Genomic DNA, 19,415 nt, shown 5'->3' on the forward strand with positions numbered 1-19,415 from the left:
CGTTTCCTATGAAACTGAGTTAAATCGATCTGCAAGTTTCAAGTTGCCCTGTTTTCTTTTTGTAAATTGTCTGGATAAACAGCAATGAACCCACATTTTACGCTTTCGTCTGAATTACAGTTTTTTCTTAATAAATAAACTGATTCAAATTTTAAATTGCGCGGTATCGAAAAGTTGTCAATAAGTCGTGGTTTCGAACCTGGTTGAAAGCGAAATTCGGCGAAAACAGTTTTTATGAAGGGGCGAATATCATGCGTCGCCCATAGTTACTCATTTTTGCAGAGCGAAAATGTTCTTTTTGGCAAAGCAAAAATATTCAATTTGCTCAGCGCGCCGAATTTGACGAAGCCGTAAAAACAAAAATTCAAATTCGCTTCGAACCTCATGCAACTTCGGAGTCGAACTCCGACAAAGGAGTTGAACTCGAACATCGGAGTCGAACTCAAACAATTGATCAATTTGCTCGGGCGAAGATTTAATTTGCTGGGGCGAATATTCAATTTGGTCCGGCGAATATCGCCAACTCGGCGAATTTGTTGCTGTTGTTGTTTCGTATAAAAAGTGTAGCGCGTGCGGTTGGGGCGAGTTATTTGGCGTTTTGGAGCAGCAGCATATTGATATTGCAAAAAAAGAGTAGAAAAGGCCCAAGAAAAGTAAATACAAGATAGTTACTATCTAAACTAATTAAAGAGCGTGATTAGCATAGCAGAGTGCTGTGTGTTTTATGTCAAAATAGTGAAAATTGCGGCAAGTAGTATTTGGTGAAATTTTAGTGTCCGGGTTCAATCAGAATTTTCGAATGTTTTTCCTGATGTGTGTTTGTGTGCGTATGTGGTGGTTGCTGCTGCCGCCTCCCAAAGAGAGAGAGTGAAAGAGAGAAGAAATTCTTTTTTTTTTTCGATGTATGTTTTTTTTTTTTTTTTTTTGCTGATTTTCACATGGTATTTTTATCATATAAAAACTTTATTGATTACATGGAAAAGGAAACGCGTGTTAAGAGTATAGAGGATGAAGAGATGAGGAGGATGCCGCCACTGCTGCGCCTCCCCACCCCAAATCCAAAATAAAAAAACAAAATTTCACTAGAAATTTGTTGCTTTTTTGTTGTTGTTTTTTGAAAGCGCAAAAAACCGGATATGTTACTAAAAAATAAAATGAATAAAAAGAAAGAAAAAAAGCTTTGTTACGCGCTGTCGCTGCCCTCAAACCAAAAGCGAAGCTTACAACAAATGAAATTACCTGGGCATGCATATGTATGTGAGTGAGAGTGCGAGTCTGTGATGTGTGTGTGAGTGTGTGTGTCGCGTGTCTGGCATGCAATTAGGCATTCAAATAATTTGCTTCTTCTTCTGCTACGGCCACCCGGCACCTGTCTAACACCCGCTGACGCCCCCGTTGCCGCCGCTGCCACCGTTACCGGTGAATGAATGACCAAAAAGCATGGCTGCCACAGACTAACGACTCTCTTTCGCTCGCACGCTTCTCTCCAACCACCCCCCGTCGCAGCCTTCACAACCCAGCAATTGTTTGTGTATCTATAAGATGCTTAATGCAATAGTTGCAGATAAAACGACACAACGAAGTAAAATTAGATGGAAGCATAAGTAAGAGGCAGGCAAACACCGACGTTCGTGGCACGAGGTGTGAAAAACGGAAGAGGAAGACCAAGCGTGCGTCCATTCATGAATGGGGAACACCAGCAACAACAGCAGCAGCAGCAGCAGATGCAACCAGACAGTCGGCAGAGTAAGAGCGAGACAAACAAGATGCGAAAAGGAAATAAAAAGTTTGCTTGCAAAATCAATGTAAAAAGGTGGAAACGGAAAAGAGAGTGTGTGTGAGAATTGAGTGGTGTGTGCGACAGGGTGGCAGTCGAGTCGTAACAAACTAGGGAAGGTCACCTATTGCTCTCTCGCTCTCTTGCTCTCCCTCCCTCTGTCTTGGATCCGAAGCTCTTAAAATTATGCGACAAAATGTTCCGCTTTAATGTGAAATTTCATCTTACAGAATTTATGTGAAACAATAATTTGAAAAAATTTTGTAGAAAACAAATGAAAGAACCGTTACCACAAAAAATGTCAACAGATTTGTAAATTTTTTTCCTTGTGCTTTGCTCGTTTTAAACCAAAAACTCTGTGACTGAGACCAACTTATCGCGTAACGAGCCATTATTAATTAAGAGCTGCTTGTTTACAGGATAACACGGGATAGGAACAGATCTTAAACTGTTTATATACATGTGTAAATAACAAACAAACGAAAATTTTAAATAAATTTTGCAAAAATACACAGAAAATTGTTCATATTGAAGATGGAAGTGTTGCTTAGACGAGTTTCTACTGTATTACCAAGGAAATAAAATGTACTAAACTAGTAAAATGACATGAAAGATTACAGGATGTTATATTTTTTTCAACACACAAAACCGAAATGTCTAAATTTGTTAGAGTTTTAAATCAAATCCAATTGAAAAGTAGTCAAATATCAACGTTATCTGAAAGCAGTACAAAATTATCAAATATTCAATAAAAATTTTTGGGATTTCTTTTTTTTGTTTGGGTTATTCTTTTCCTTTTCTTGTTTCTTGTTTTTTTTTTTTTTTTCTTGAAAAATTCATTGATTTTGCATCAAAATTTGTTATATACATAATCAAAAATCGAATGTAAAAATAATTGACCATCAACAGAAAGTTAAAGCAATTTTTTCCATCTAATTTGTGGGTAAATATATAATACTAAAATGTTGTATTAAAGTGTAAAAAAATTGACATAAATTGCCAAGTGTATATTGACCTATTAAACCGTGTGAATGTTTTACAAATTGAAGTGTGTGCGTTTGTGTGTGTGTGCATAAGTAATTGTTTCTTTACTTTCCCTACATAGTGATATGCAAATCTTGATATAGAAACAAAATATTTAGACATATTTTAAACGTATTCCATTTGTTTTTTTCTTTACTTTTAGCTTGCGCCAAACAGTAGTCATCACCTCACATCTGAACTGAACCAAACTCAACTCTAATCTCAGCATAGCAACCGACCCCACCATCACCACCTTATAATAATATCACAGCCTCTGTCTCTCTCTCTCTCTCTCTTTATATATATACATCAAACATATATATTCACAATCTATTATCAAAATGATCAATATGGACATTAGTGTAACGCCGAATTATTCGTATATATTTGATTTTGAGAATGATTTCATACATCAACGCACACGCAAATGGATGCTGGAGAATTGGACTTGGGTATTCTACTATTGCGGTATCTATATGGCTGTGATATTTGGTGGTCAGCATTTCATGTTAAATCGGCCGAGGTGAGAGACATAATTCTATCTCTTTTACACTTTTATTCTTTTCTAGCTAAAGTCGGAAGAAAGGGTGGGGTAAAAACAAAAAAGACATGTGTTTACCAACAATTTGCAATCGTATGCATTCAGTAGTTTTCCATTTATAAATGTACAGACTTACAAACATAAGTATATTCTTATTATTATTGTTTGGATAAAACCTTGAACCCTAAGCACCTTACCCTAGTAGTTAGTCAGTCAGTGTCACTATGTACATGTACATATATGTACTATGTATATACAAATACATATGTATAATTCTATGTAAATTTTTCGTTAATTAAAAGCACAAATCTCACTTAAATGAGACGCCCACATGGTCAGCCACATGAAGGCAAGCAAAGAGGGAAGCACCACCACCAGCAGCTGGTGTTCCCAGTGGTTTCCAGCCTAACTGCCTAGCTGGCTGCCTGCCTGCCTACCAGTCGTCATCTAATGATGATTCTAGTGCTGGTGCTGCTGACTTCATTCACATCGCCTGACGACCACGACGACTATGTGATGACGATAATTGTAATTCATAGCAGCTGTTGAGTTATACACACAACGAAAGAAATAGAGAGACAGACTGGAGGCAAAACAGCAGATTCTAATTCTAATTATATAGTATTACCGTTAATCAAGCATTTTATACTATTATACACTTTTTACTCGCAAATATTCAATCGTTTGTCCATTATAGTGAGTTCAATTAAGTAATTAATATTACTTACTTTCTTTACTAATGTCCTCTCTTTTTGTTGTTGTTGTTGCCCTAGATTGATCTCTCCCTACTCCCACATCCACATTAAACAAAATTGTTGCAATTTTCCGTCAGTCAATGTCAATCGTTTGTGTTTGCCTGATTGTACGAGATTATTATTCAATTCAATGTGGTTGGTTTGTGATTCGTGTTGACAATTTCAGTTGGTATCATTCCATTTCCCTTTCTCTCTCTGTGTCTCCGTCTCTCGCCATTTCTAATTGTCGTCATTGGCTTTTTAAGTTTGCCAAATTGAGTTCGTTTCGCTTATGACATGCCATTTTTGGCGCTATGGCAAAGATTCAAATCAAGTGGCCAGTCAGGCAATTGCTGTTTTGCATACAACTTTGCAAACTTTATTTGAAAACAACTAAAACTAAAAAAAAAAAAACAAAACGAAAAAAATAACAAAATTGCCTTCCCTAGCTATTATTGCATAAACTTTCTAGAACTACTTTGAAAATTTAGCTAATTGTGTGTGTGGCCTTTACTTAAAACTGCTGGCAATGAGATAAACTTAAACAAATTTGTGTTATTCAAAGGTTCATTTCAATTATTTATGACTCTCAGAATCCCCAAGCTAAAAAATATTTACAAAAACGAGTGGAGATTTCTAGATAGGAACAGAAAAAAAGAAGTTAACTTCTGTAAACTGTTTGTGGTTTTTTATGGCAAGAATTTGCTGTTCTTGTTGTTGTTAACGTTTTTGGCCATCAATTTAATATTTTGGCTTGATCATCTTTTCTCTCTCTCTCTCCCCAAGTTGATTATCAATTTATTTGTATTCAAAAAAAAAAAAAAAAAAAAAATAGAGGCTTGTCGCTTATTTTTAGTTATTAAAACACACGAGTCTCAAGAGAAAAGTTTTGTTAGTTTTATATTTTTGTACTGTACTTTACACTTTCAATATTTACAAAGTGAGACAACAGACAACAAACGCGCGGGTCTTAGTACAGAAAGGTGTGAATTATGGCTAAAAGAAACAACAACATCAACAACAACAAAATACATGCACGCACACACTCTGCAAATATTACTTTGTCACTTAAAATGGAGAAAACGATTCGAAAATCGTCTGCGTCACTCAATCAATTAAAATCTCCGTCTGTCTCTGTGTCAGTGTCTCAACTTTGCATTATATGAGAATCAGAGAAAAATATGTATTACGTATTCCACGTGCTTTCATTTATTTATTTTATTTTTCTTTAATATGAGATAACTAAATATCTGTCTACTCCCAGCAAATCTAAGATGCTTAGTATCTAAATACCCCATTGATAATGGTAAAGCAGGTGGAGGGGGAGGAGAAGCAGGGAGTAGTAACAACAAAATCATATTAGAAGCATTTAGACAAGGTAGTAGACAAACGTTATCAGTTAACCCTAGACAGACTGTGTCTCCAACTAAATAGAAAACATGCCATCACTCAATGCATGGCATACATACATATGTACGTATGTATATGTTATGTGCATACATATATATATAAGATTCATATATGTACATATGTTATGCCGCCTTATCAGGGGTAGCCAAACCAAAACACGCCACAAACCGACTCTCTGACTCTGCCTCTTTGACTCTGTAGTTGTTGTGCCCCTACCTAACTATTCGGCATGGGTATATGGGTATGGAGAACTGGGCTGGCGTAATTGCTGTTTATGATATCATTTAGAGGCCCCATGATTCATAAAAATATATATATACATATGTATGTATATAAAAATATACCATGAGAGGGGATGAGAAAGAGGGGGGGCCAAGGAAGATCGAATAAATACTTGATGTTTTAACTGGGTTACCTTTTTGTTGTTCTTGTTGTCATTTTCGTTTTTCATTTCTGTTTTTTGTTGTACTTTTCATTGGTCATTAAAATTTTTGGAGCAACTGCAAACATGTCGATATGATGTACATACATACATATGTTTGTAGGTAGAGTACATAGAGACATAACCATATAACGGTAGCAATACATATGTACATACATATATATGTATGTGTAGACATGCAAGAAGTGGGTGTGTTGCCGGCCGGTTGGCAACAGGGAATACCAAACTGAACAATAACAACAACAACCAGAAAAGAAAAAACAGTAAAAACTTTTTGTGTCTGCCCAGGACATTCACTTTAGGTATGAACATTCGAAATACATACCTACATATGTATGTACATATATCAGAATGATGCCCATACGTTACACTTGCCATCATTATGGCTTACACTAACTAACACAAAATAGTTTTTAAAAGGCCCAAAGGACTTGCTTTTGCAGTAAGAGTGATTAAAGAGTTAACTCTTGAGAGACGTTTTCGATCCCATAAAATATATACATATTCTTGATCAGCGTGTTATCAATCCAAGTTGTTATAGCTAACTTGACGTCCTCAATTAGAAAGCCACTAGATGGAAACCTGGTATTTAAGCCTTTTATACCCCAATTGTGCAAAACGTCGAAAAGAACCACTATAACATATAGCTACCTATAGCCTTCGTCTTTTTCTTGTTTTTAAATCCTTTTCGAAATTGAAATGTTTTTAAATACTAAAAACATCAAACGAAACGACAATTCAATAAGGGAATTAGTCAAACAAAATGGAATTTCAAATCCAAAGCAATAATATATGTATATCGATTTCGATTAAAGCCAATTTACACGGAATTCAAATCGTTAATTAGTATCGAAATCATTTTTGAAAGTTGTCAAAATATATTTTTTATTTTACAATTAATATGCGACTTTTTTTTATACCCTTGCCAAAAAGAGGATTATTAATTTTTGTCAGAAGTGTGCAACGCATAGAAGAAAGCCTTTTCGCAAACATTAGACTTCAAAGAAACCCTTTAAAACGTTTTTCCCACTTTGAAGACCATAGGTAAGGAAAGAGTAACAAAAAACTTGCAAGTTAGCCCCGGCCCTCTTTAGATTTGATTTACAACTTTGCAAATCAGTAAAAATAGAAAATTGAGGAATATTTTTGAATAAATTACAACTATTCGTTTTTAATAGCAATTGATTGATTTTTTAAAACGCAAAAAGCACAAAATTCATATTTAGTATAAAGTACTATAATATAGTATATGTACTTATAATCAGTTATCTATATCCCAAACTAAGTAAATATTTACCCACTCCTAATACTTGTTACTTTTTCTATTTTGTGTTTTCATGATCTCAACATTCTGACCAAATCGTACTCGTGCCCGACCACGCCCACACGCCCCCACTTTTTAGGCATTTTCACATGTTAATATGTAATATGCAAATCATTTTGTATAGTGTAGAAGATTTTTACTTCTTCTTTCCTTCCTTTTTTTTTTCTCGGACTTTGCTCAAAATAAAACAGAAAACAAAAATTGTGTGTTGCGTGTGTGAACAGCGACTAACGAACGACCAAACGCTTAGTTTAAGAGGGGGTGGTGGCAGGGGGGGGCGGCAGAAGAGCAAGGGAAATAATACAATACACATAACTGCTTAGAGAGTGGGTTGAACACCGCACACACGTGCCACAAATACACACAAACACACAATAAATACCAATCTGCACAGTGGAGCAAATCGATAAAAGAGGCGGAAATGTTATTTGCAACTAGAAATAATAATATCTAAACATATCTAGTTAATAATCATTGATTAGTTAATTGTTCCGTTCACTTGGCATGTGGTGGATAGAAAAAACCCACCCTTGCACTTGCACTTGTATGTATTTAAAGCGGAATTTGCGAGAGTTAAGTTCAAATATTAAGTAATTAACAAGTAATTGCATATCATTACAAACTTTTCTCAATCATAGTTTAGGTCTTTTCGTGAATTTGCTTTCTATCTCTCTCCCGCTGTTAATTATATACATACAATATTGTATATTTAGCACACTTTATTTTTTTTTAGATTTAAAGCCATAATAATTAAAAAGAAAGGCGTTGAAATATTTCCTAAATCGTGTAATTATCATACATTCAGAGGGTATCTAAAAGTCTTTATCACTGATGAAGGAATGAGTGTTGAAGGGGTATCGAAAAGTCGTTGTTCTAGTTTAGTATATGTTCCGTATACATTTTGGCTGAAATGTTGAAAGTGAAATTTTCTGTATTTGACTTAGTTTAACAGTTAACCCAGTTAAAACTCTGTGAATGTGTGTGTGACAGAGAGAAAGAGAGAGAGAGAAGTGAGGGCAAGTATGTCATTTAAATATTGACAAATCAAAAAGAAGTCGCCGCATTAACGAAAAGAAAATTTGATCTTCAACTGTTTGAGTAAGCCAGCAGCAGCAGAAGCGCAGCATCACATAAAAAAGCTCTCTTTAAAAGCTTTTATTTGGACCCTTTCTATTACCATTAATTTCTAGTCTTTCTCTCTCTTTCCCTCTCTCTCTCTCTCTCTATCTGTGTCACGTAGCATCTTTTTCCATGCCCAAAGATCACGCCACTTTTTTTACACACTTTTACTTTCCACCTGTTTTCGTCGTTTCAATCGTTCGATTCGATTCGACTCGACTCGTTCCCGTTCGAACAAACGAGCGAACGAACGATCAATCGATCGATCGATCGTCTCATATAACTTGTTTCCAAAATTGGGTTTACCTTTTGTGTTGCCAACTTGTTTTTTTTTTTCCTCTTGATGCTTTTTACTGAGGTTTTTGCCCTTTTGCAAAAAACAACAACACCAACAAAAGCAGAAAAATAGAGCCATAAATGTTAGAGAAGTGACTAAGCGCAAGAGCTTATCATTTTGAGAATCACAGGTGCTGCCCACCTGTCCACCTGTCCACCGTCATCATCGTTTCACTTGTATAACCCTAAGCCATTGAAAACTATTGAAAAAGTTCTCAGTTGGTAATGAAAATGTTTGCGTTTAAGGTTTTATTTCGACTTAAACTTCAAACGATTGCGGCAAAAAACATCCAACTAATAGTTAGTCAGCAGCTTAAAGAGTTAATAAAAACTCCTAGATTGAAATTTAAATGGGCTCTCTTAACAAACAATGTGTCTAGAATGTGCTGAGAATTTCAACAAATGAACTTTTTATTTTAGTCAATTCACTCACATAGAAATCGAATACATACCAAAAAAATTAAGACCTGTATTAAAAGCGAGTTCTTGCCTCTTTTATTGTCATTTAATCGGGCAACAAAAACCTCAATTTAAATACCATAATACTTTATTTAATTATATTTTTAACACATTTTGTAAGAAACTAGTCTCAAGATAGAGATGGAGAGAGAAACAGAGATATCGTTAGATGGTAATATTTTTAAAAACTATCAACACCAGTGGAAACATTAAAAATTTGTGTGAATTTTCATGATTTATTTTAAAGTAACTAAAATTATTTTAAAAAAAATAGACTGCAATTGTTGATAGCAAACGAATCGTTTCATAAATGAGATCGTTTTCTAATCATTAAATGGCAAGAAAATGGTAGTTTAGACGCGACAGCCTATAACCTCTTAATCCTTTCTTTAATCAGGAATTCGGACTCCTTTTTTGACTCATTTTGGAAATCCAAAGCATTTAGTTTTATCGATAACATTTTAGAAGGACATTTTAAATAGTACTCGACTCGTTTTAGAGTCATCTATATTTACATACAAGTAAGAAGACTCAAAATGGACTCATCAAGGTGATCCCAAATGCTGGGTAGGATCTACATAAGTATGTATATGTATATTCATGGATCTAATGCAGACCTAATATATATTATTACTCTGCTAAAGATTACTTGAGGCTAATGAATCGCTTATACAGCTGCAAGTGAAATGGCCAAATATGGAAATTTTGATGTTATGGCTCAAAGAATTAGTAATGCTTTTTTTAAAAACCTCTCAATACGAAGAATAGTAAACTATTTCTTATAAAATTGACATTTGTTAGTAGCGGATCCTTGATATTTCATGTTTAGAAAATTGTTTCCATGCCAAATGAGCGCTCTGACACATTTGTTTGTTTGTGCAATTCAAAATTATGGATCTTAAATCAGGCACGTTGCACATTTATGTATATACACCCATGATGAATATAATAGGTACACCCCTTAAAATTAATTTTTTTGACTTTAAATTAGCACAACTTTTTTTCTTTTACCTTAATCACCAAAATTTAAATGCACATTTGTTTATTGAACATTTGTGTATTGTTTACCATAATTTGGAAAAGAAAAATTATTTTATTCAAAAGTTACAACAAAAAATATGAAATTTCAGAATTTCGTGCTTGATGAAAATAATAGGTACACTTTAATTGACTAAGTTTTATTTTTTTTTTTTGGTTTTGAAATCACTGAAAATCTATTTTTGTTTCATTATCTGATTAATATGGAATGTATCCACCTTAATTTTACCGTTACTTTTCTCATCCGACTGGGAATACTCTTAATCAAAGCTTGGCAGGACTCTATCGAAGTCTTCTTCGACGCACTCCCACAATTGTCGGTTGTTGCCACTTTTTTTCTGTTCGAGACTGATCCTATAGCTCACCCCACAAGTTATCGATGAGATTCAGATCCGGAGACTAAGTGGGCTAGGTAAGAGCGACCACTATATTGACCTCTAACCAAGTTTTTAAAATTTTTGAGGTGTGTTTTACGTCGTTATCCTGTTGATAAACCCACCACAGGGACTTTTTTTCCTCTAAATATGCTAGCATAATATTTTCCAGGACATCCCTATAGTCAGCTGCTCCCATCATGTCAGATACTAGGAATATTGGATAGTGTTCTGACCAAGACAAACAACCCCACACTATAATATTTTTAACACCATGCACCACTGTAGCGGTGATCAAAGTTTTTGGTTATAGGGCGCCTTAAATGTTAGGAACAGTCATTTCCGAAAAGATAAATTTTAGTTTCGTTGCTAAGAAGGATATTAGGCCGGTTTTTTTGAACTTCAGATGCTGCCCATGTGAAGTAGTCGTTAAGAAATCTTTGCTATATGATCAAATCTTTGGTTCGCATCAAAGGAACCCTTCTTGCGATACGAACTGATAGATTAGCCATTTGTAGTCATATCCTAATTGGAAAAACATTAATATCATTGTCCATTTTGGATCCAATGGCTCTCAAGGACTCGAAAGTGTCCGAATTTCTTAGGTTAGGAGTGGTTTTCTCTTGACCCAGTTAGTCTCCGGATCTGAATCTCATCGATAACTTGTGGGGTGAGCTATAGGATCAGTCTCGAACAGAAAAAAGTGGCAACAACCGACAATTGTGGGAGTGCGTCGAAGAAGACTTCGATAGAGTCCTGCCAAGCTTTGATTAAGAGTATTCCCAGTCGGATGAGAAAAGTAACGGTAAAATTAAGGTGGATACATTCCATATTAATCAGATAATGAAACAAAAATAGATTTTCAGTGATTTGAAAACAAAAAAAATTAAATATGACTTAGTGAATTAAAGTGTACCTATTATTTTCATCAAGCACGAAATTCTGAAATTTCATATTTTTGTTGTAACTTTTGAATAAAATAACTTTTCATTTCCAAATTAAGGTAAACAATACACAAATGTTCAATAAACAAATGTGCATTTAAATTTTGGTGATTAAGGTAATAGAAAAAAAGTTGTGCTAATTTAAATTAAATTTTAAAGGGTGTACCTATTATATTCATCATGGGTGTATGTATATGTATCGTATTATAGTGCACTTACCACCTGAACTATCATGCATTAACCTTTAACCCAACAAAAAATTTGCATTTTAAATATGAATAAAATTAATTTGGTTAACCTTTTGGCAACATTCAAACAAAAAAACATGCTTTCACAATTTATGCAAAAAAAAAAAAAAAAAAAACAATAACTTGGTCAATGACAGCTGCCAATTAAATAAATTAAAACAGCATAATGAATAATAATTATCAACAAATGGACGAAACACTAAACACACTGAAAAATTAAAACAAAACAAAACAAAAATATGTTGCCAAACAAAAAATCAAGTCTGTTGGCTGACTTTCCATATAACTTTTTGTATGTCAACTGAAAAGTTCAATACCCTTTCGAATGGGATGCTGCAATCAGCTGTTAGAAATTAATCAGTCTCTAGGGTATAATGCTAGCCAAGTTCATTTGTGGTTTGTATGGTATGAAAAATTGACACTGAAGCAGAAACAAGAAAAATCAAGGAAAAGTGTTGCGAAAATGAAAGAAACTAAGTTGGCCATAATAAACAAAACGCAACGCGATGAAAACAAAAGGCGATACAATGTTGCGATTCAGTTAGCCAACAAAGCTATTTTATGTTTTTTTTCTTTCCTTTTTTTTTTGTTTACAATCAATTGTTGGTTATGTCGCCTTGCATAATACGAACATTTGTTTACATATTTCATTTTTGCAAAAAGAAACATAAAAAACAAAACAATTCAGGTTTTTTTTTTCTTCTTCTCTCACTGTCATGGCATTAGCCATGCCATTTGGCTCTTTCTCTCTCTCTGTTGGCCTTTTTAACTACTTTTTCTACTTCTCTCTCTCTTACTGCTTATGCAATTTCTCTTGGCAAAGTGAAAACCAAGTTGAAAGAAAGTTGCCGTAAACAACGTGGGACGGACACGACCGACCCCGGCCCGTCTTTCTCTCATATTTTTTGTTGCTGCTTTTTTTCATAATTAATTATTTAGTTGGGCAGATCGCAAACGACCCTTTTGTTTTTTGCAAACACACACGCGCGTTCGCGCAGGCAGAGAAAACATCCAAGAAGGGCCAAGCTGGAAATTCCCCTGCGGAAACACAAAAGTAGGTGCTCCATGCAGGTTCCTTCCCCGGCAAAGCCCAACCGAACGAATTCCCCACAGCAAAAACACAAAAAAGGGGGCGACCTGTGCCCATGCAAAAATTTGAGCTTCAAAGGAACGTTGTGGATGAGGGGGGAAGGGGAGTCCCGCCCCAACATCCAGCAGCATTCCATTGCCTTTTAGAAGCCAAACTGCCGAGCGATTAGCAAGGCGAATTGGTTTTCCTTACTCATTAGTTTGAGGCACGAATTTGTATGGAACAAATTGAATGTACTTGATGCTGGCCAAGCTAGAACCGTTTGGGAATTGTAAGGGGAGCAGCAAGCGGAAAAATAATAAAAGCTAACATATATGCAACTGCTACGACTACTGCCGTTGCTCGTTGCTCGTTTGTGGCACAGTGGCATCAACGATGATGAAATCGCCGTGAATCTTAATTGTGTTTAATAAAAACAAATTCCTTAACATTTCCGCAGCTTAATTGTTTCCATTAACTAAAATGGTGACAATAACCAAGAGAATCAAATTTGTGTGATTTCGTTTTGAGTTTTTGGCTTTTTATGCATATTACTTGTGTTTCCTAGCCAGCGTTAGAGAAAGTAACCAAGTGCCGATGGTCGTTAGTTTCTTTTTAGCCTGTGTAAAGTAATCTTTGTTTATTCTATTTCTGCTTACCAAAAACAATGTTTTCCCTTCACTATCTTTATAATAGGATGTGCAATAATATTATTGATTGACCAATTGGACTGACTCACATAACACATTGAGTCATAATTACCCATAACTTCATAGGCAACACCTGTGTCCATCCACCATTTTGGCAAATTATTAAAGCCACAAACAAAACAAAACCGCGACACTTTTCTTTCATATGAAATTTTTCTGTTGTTTCATCTGTGTGTTGTTCGATTTATAAATATTATACAATACTTGACCCAGGTTCGGGATGAATATTGTTTGGCAAACTGCCCATGTGTTGAGAGCTTTGCTCTTGACCCATTAGCAATGTGTATGGTACATACATATATATGGGAGCAATCGTCGTCGGCGGCGTCGTCCGTCTATCGCTAGAAACCACGCCATGCCACATGTTAGATAAGGGGAAATCACATCACACATTCGAATTGTTTTTTATGACTAATTTGTTGATAAGAGTTTTTAGTTTAGATTTGGTTTTTTGTTATTCGTGTTTTTTTTTTGCTTAGAAATTAAATTATTTTCTATTGTGTTTTAATTGCAGATTAAAGCATTTTCTAAGATTTTGATTACACACAAAGTCGTTGACTGATTTGATTAGCAAATCAATGTCTGGGTCTCCGTCTATGGGTCTATGGGGTTCTGCCTCTGAAATCTGTTTCAAATTTCTGGTTTTTGATAATCGAGCCACACACATACACACACACACACACCTCGACAGTTTTTGCCATTTGAGTCATATGCCGGCAAACATTTTTTTTCGCTTTTCTGTCTGTAAAAATTGACTATATCAAACGTATGTATGTATGTACATATGTACATAGTTTGTCGGAAGAAATTCACAAATGATTAACATTCGAAACATGTTTTTTTTTGGGGGCAGGGGCGGGAGCAAGTTGTCTATATACATACATATGTATAATATAATGCCTTAACGATTCACAGACTTAAATGTCTGGAGGAAATAGTCAAACAAAAAATGAAAACCCGCAACACATGTGCCAAGAAACGTAGGGGAAGGAAGATGATCGACCTGAATATCATTCTCAAAAAACAAGGCATCGCATTCACCCACTGCTGAAGGACACTGAAGGGTATTACTAAACATATTCCCTTATCGTCGTCTATGAATGACCTCATCACTTGGTTAATCTCTTTACGTGATCTTTCATCGCGCGATCAGGCTCAATGAGCGAGAAATAAATAAAAAAAAAAAAAGCAAATGGTATGATCGCAAATCATGATATTTGATAATCGAAGCAAAGTGTCTCGGCGTGACAACAGCATGATGTGTGTTGTCTAGTGTAAAAGGGAGGCAACTCTAATCGATCCTATCTACACCAGACACTCACTATACTACTACATATATATATACATGCATATCTATATATGTACGTATCTACTCAATTTGTGCTTTTGTTTGCATTTGGATTATTTACTTGTATGTTCAATGTGCAGCGAATCGAGTGTGTGTGTGTGTGTGTGTGTTAGACTAATGGTGACCTTTAGTTATATTTGAAATTGCACACAACAGACAAACAACGACGATCCCTCCTCCCACCTGACAAATAAACTTGAACTTTGACTCCTCTTACAGTCGTACTTTAGTTTTTTTTTTTTTTTTCTTTAGTATTCGATTTTGTCACATCTTGAAATCGAAATGAGGGTTGAATATAAATATTGAAACTATATACAAATATTTACTGTGTCTGTGTAAATATGCAAAATGTACAATTCAAAACTAAATGATCCTTCTCGGTCACCTTGACTAAAAAACTTTCCGTTCCCTTGTATTGATTGCAGATTTCAATTGCGCGGACCTTTAATCATATGGAACACAATGCTGGCCATGTTCAGCATTATGGGAGCTGCACGCACAGCACCTGAACTTATACACGTGCTGCGTCATTATGGACTTTTCCACTCCGTGTGTGTGCCCAGGTGAGTGTGTGAAGAGGAATTGTTTATCAAGGTTGCCAAAACCTGAAACGTTTGCTCTGATATATGCAAGTTTTAAATATATGTATATTTCAATCACTAATTCTCTCTCTCTCTCTTTGTGTCCCCTTAGCTATATTGAACAAGATCGCGTGTGCGGTTTCTGGACCTGGCTGTTTGTGTTAAGCAAGCTACCAGAGCTAGGTGACACGATATTCATTGTGCTGCGCAAACAGCCATTGATTTTCCTGCATTGGTATCATCACATCACCGTGCTGATCTACTCGTGGTTCAGCTACACCGAATATACCAGCTCGGCGCGCTGGTTCATTGTGATGAACTACTGTGTGCATTCCGTGATGTACTCCTATTATGCCTTGAAGGCGGCCCGCTTCAATCCGCCTCGCTTTATCGCCATGATCATCACCTCACTGCAGCTGACGCAAATGATCATCGGGTGCGCCATCAATGTGTGGGCCAATGGATTCCTAAAGACCCATGGCACCCAGTCGTGTAATATATCGCAGCGCAACATCAATCTGTCCATTGCCATGTACTTCAGTTACTTTGTGCTATTCGCGCGCTTCTTCTACAAGGCGTACCTATCACCCGGTGGCCACAAGAGTCGTCGCATGGCCGCCTCGTTGGCCGCCCAAAATGCAGTCAAGCAATCGAATAGCCCACAGGAGATTAGTTCGAAATTGCTGGGTGCTGTCGATGATCAGGCGAATGCTGCCTATTTGCGTAAAACCAAAGCGCAGTAAACCGGAGACCGGAGCTAACCAACGGACTTAAGGACCCAGAGGACTCTGCCCCTCCACACTCCTCCCCCTCCCCACTATCACCCCACATTAACGGCTAAGGACATACAATTATTTATGTAGGCAGACAGTGTACAAGTTGTTTTTTAATTTTAACATTATTTTGTCGGGGCTGGCCGCAACACCGCAACCACACATACAAAAACAAACAAACACACACACACCGACGGACGGGCGGACGGATTGACAAACAGACGCACGTGGAAAGTATCCGGAATGTTTAATTATAAGCGTAAAGTTTTCTTGGGCAGGAGAGCGGGCTTAGAACTGAGTAATAGGGCTGCAAAATTATCAGTAGATTGTATGAAATATTTGAAAATTCCAAAGAGATATGACAACTCTCTGTAAACAATTACTTTTTTCTTTCTTTTTGCATTCTTCGTTTTTGTTGTCTCTTTATGTTATTATTGAATTGAATTGAATCTAGTTTATTGCTAAAACATCATTGCCAAAAAAAAAAAAAAAAAAAAGAATTGTAACAAATTAACTCAAATTACCCGTCTAATGCGATTTCTGAACAAGTTTGTTGTTTCGTTTCCCTAATTTATGTAGAATTTAACATATGAGAAAAAACATAAAATTTGCAATGGAACAATTAAACAAAAAACAAACAATTTGAATTAGGTACAAGATTAATAAATTCCATTTTCGTTATAGTAAACGTAACTTGACAACTAAACGCTAAAAATTTACTTGAGTTAGAGATTATGGTTTTTTATTTGTGATTTTTTTTCGGAAAAGTAAAAACAAAATTATTGATAGTTTTGCTGCTCTAGCTTACATATATAATTTTTTTTTTTTTTTTGTACTCATAATTCTCATGTATGTACATAGCAAAAATCGAATGAAAATCGCTTAAATCAGAACAAAAACATCAATTAGGCCAAAATTCAAAGACGAAAACAAGAAAAAAGAAGAAAAAAATAGGAAACAGATTTAGAATCGAAAAGCTTGCTTTTGATTAAATTTTCATGCTTTAAATAAACAGTTAACAAGCTCATAGACGTTGTAAGAGTTTGTACCAATTTAGTAAACGGCTAAAAGTTCACTCAAAGTCTTAAAAGATGTTCAGAATTCATATGTATATACATATATATATATATAGTTCGATCAACGATGCTAGCATAGCGAATATATGTATGTATAATATATTTTGATACGTGTATAATCGTAGTGGTGTCTGTGATCCTGGACAAAGATGCAAATGCATTATCTCTTTCGATTTTGAAATTAAAAAGGTGTTAACAATTGAAATGTATCGTTATACGATACGTTAATTACCAATATCTGTGGCGAACTCCAAACGAATTCTTATTAAATTGGCCAACTGCTAACTAATTGATAAAGTTGCCCCGGTGGCGTGCGTGCTAAAAGCCCAAAATCTTTCTAATGTCATTAATTATATATAAATCTATGAAAATATATATAAATAATTTTTTTTTTTTTTTTTTGATTACTTCTAAAATTATTGACAGCTATTCTAAATTTATTTGTAATTCCCATTTCGGTTCTATATACATATATAAACATATATAATTAATTTTTTTTTTGTTTGTTGTCAATTTTTTACTCAGATGGAATTTTCTCTATAAATTATATGCCCACTTTTCACCTTTTCTCTCTACTAATTTTAGTAAAATTCTCAGTAAATTTCAGACCGCCGCTCAGATTTATAGAGAATAGATTATAACCAAAAATTTAAAAAGAAAGAAACAAAAACAAAAAAAAAAAAAAATTACAAAAATTTCCAAAAGAAGAAAAAGAAAAGCAAATTATATATTTATATATAAGTATATAATTATATATCTAACTATATTGGTTAGCATATTCTTCAAATAACTTTTTTGTAGTTGGGTCTGAAAGAACTTGTAATCTAAGTCCCTATACATACATATATATGTATATATATATATATATATTTAAAAAACAAAAAATATAAACAATACATATATATATAAAGAAACAACAACAAAAACCCAATAAGAAAATATGAAAAGTAAAACAATGAAAATAAGAAACACTATAAGTTAGTCGAATGTTCCAAAATTAAGCGCAAATATTGTTATTGTAAAAGAAAAAAACAAAAAACAAATCAACAAAAAACCAACAACATTAACAAAGAATGGAATAAAACGTATGCAAATATTTTATTTTTTAACCGTAAAAAGAAAGAAAAAAAAAAAACTAATATAACTAGAACGATGAAGTGAAAAAATATATAAAACAAAAATGTGAAAATGTTTGTAAGCGAATAAGAAAGGCATGCCTCATGCATTTAGATTGCTTTTAGTTTTCAGTTCGCATTTGTTTAAAATTTTCTTAAAATACGAGAATAATTTTAACACACACAAACGAAAAACAGAGAAGGAACCGATAAGTAAAAACAAAGGAAAATAATGCTTATTTATTAAATTATATTTATATTCGAAAGCAAAAAAAAAAAAAAAAAAAAAAAGAAAATTATGAAAAGAATATGAAGACGATGAAAAAGCAAACAAAAGTCCTACTTGAAAAGTTAATTTAATGTAAAAAATGAAACAAAAAGTAAATAGAATGAATAAATGGAAGTATCAAAGGATCAAGCAAAACAGTCAATCCTTTGCTTCTAGTAAAATGCGAAAATAAATTCAAAAAATGCAAACGAAAAACGAACAAATTTAACATATTGTTGGGTATGAAAATAAAACAAAAACAAACAAAAAAGAATTGCTAAAAAAAAGCCAACAGATAAATAAAACGTAACAAAGGAAAAGGAAAGAAAATTATTTCAATTGTTTTTTACATTTATTATATTTTTTTGCAGGATTTAATGGTAAAATTTCTGTAAATAACCACCCTCTTTCGAAAATTCGAGCAAAATATTTAAAAGAATATTAAAAATGCAGATCGAGGGGGTAAAAAAAATGTCCTTAGCTTTCCAAAGTACTTTTTAGGGACCTGCATTTGGCCAGTGAGCTTGTTATGAGCACTTTTGCTATTTTTGTGGTCTTTTCAATGGATGTAGCATTCCTTTAGGTTGAAATTGATGAGATTTATAATTAAAAATTCTGAAGTAAAGTGGTGTTAAATTTATGTGATTTTAAACTGCATAATTCGGGAACTCCCAAATACACGAAACACAAATACCGTTATTAATGT

At 34.4% G+C, this 19,415-nt stretch overlaps 1 protein-coding gene and 1 non-coding gene across 4 annotated transcripts; one reads left to right on the top strand and one right to left on the bottom strand.

Moving 5' to 3' along the window:
- Positions 1-541: 541 nt before the first annotated feature.
- Positions 542-18,925, top strand: Baldspot (elongation of very long chain fatty acids protein baldspot). 3 transcript variants are annotated; one of them, XM_068293707.1, is made up of 4 exons: positions 542-653; positions 2,964-3,323; positions 15,322-15,459; positions 15,590-18,925. In XM_068293707.1, the coding sequence occupies exons 2-4, from the start codon at positions 3,142-3,144 to the stop codon at positions 16,218-16,220; spliced, it is 951 nt and encodes a 316-aa protein (XP_068149808.1). In that variant the 5' UTR covers positions 542-653; positions 2,964-3,141; the 3' UTR covers positions 16,221-18,925. The 3 variants fall into 3 exon arrangements, with proteins under 3 accessions (XP_068149808.1, XP_068149809.1, XP_068149810.1); XM_068293708.1 differs by having other exon boundaries at positions 605-747; XM_068293709.1 differs by lacking the exon at positions 542-653 and adding an exon at positions 2,575-2,720.
- Positions 12,899-13,068, bottom strand: LOC137580128 (U12 minor spliceosomal RNA). Its single transcript, XR_011032949.1, has one exon. It is a non-coding gene; the product is annotated as a U12 minor spliceosomal RNA (small nuclear RNA).
- Positions 18,926-19,415: the final 490 nt, after the last annotated feature.

The sequence above is a fragment of the Drosophila tropicalis genome, unplaced genomic scaffold, assembly GCF_018151085.1.
Source record: "Drosophila tropicalis isolate 14030-0801.00 unplaced genomic scaffold, ASM1815108v1 contig_805, whole genome shotgun sequence".
Classification (NCBI taxonomy): domain Eukaryota; kingdom Metazoa; phylum Arthropoda; class Insecta; order Diptera; family Drosophilidae; genus Drosophila; species Drosophila tropicalis.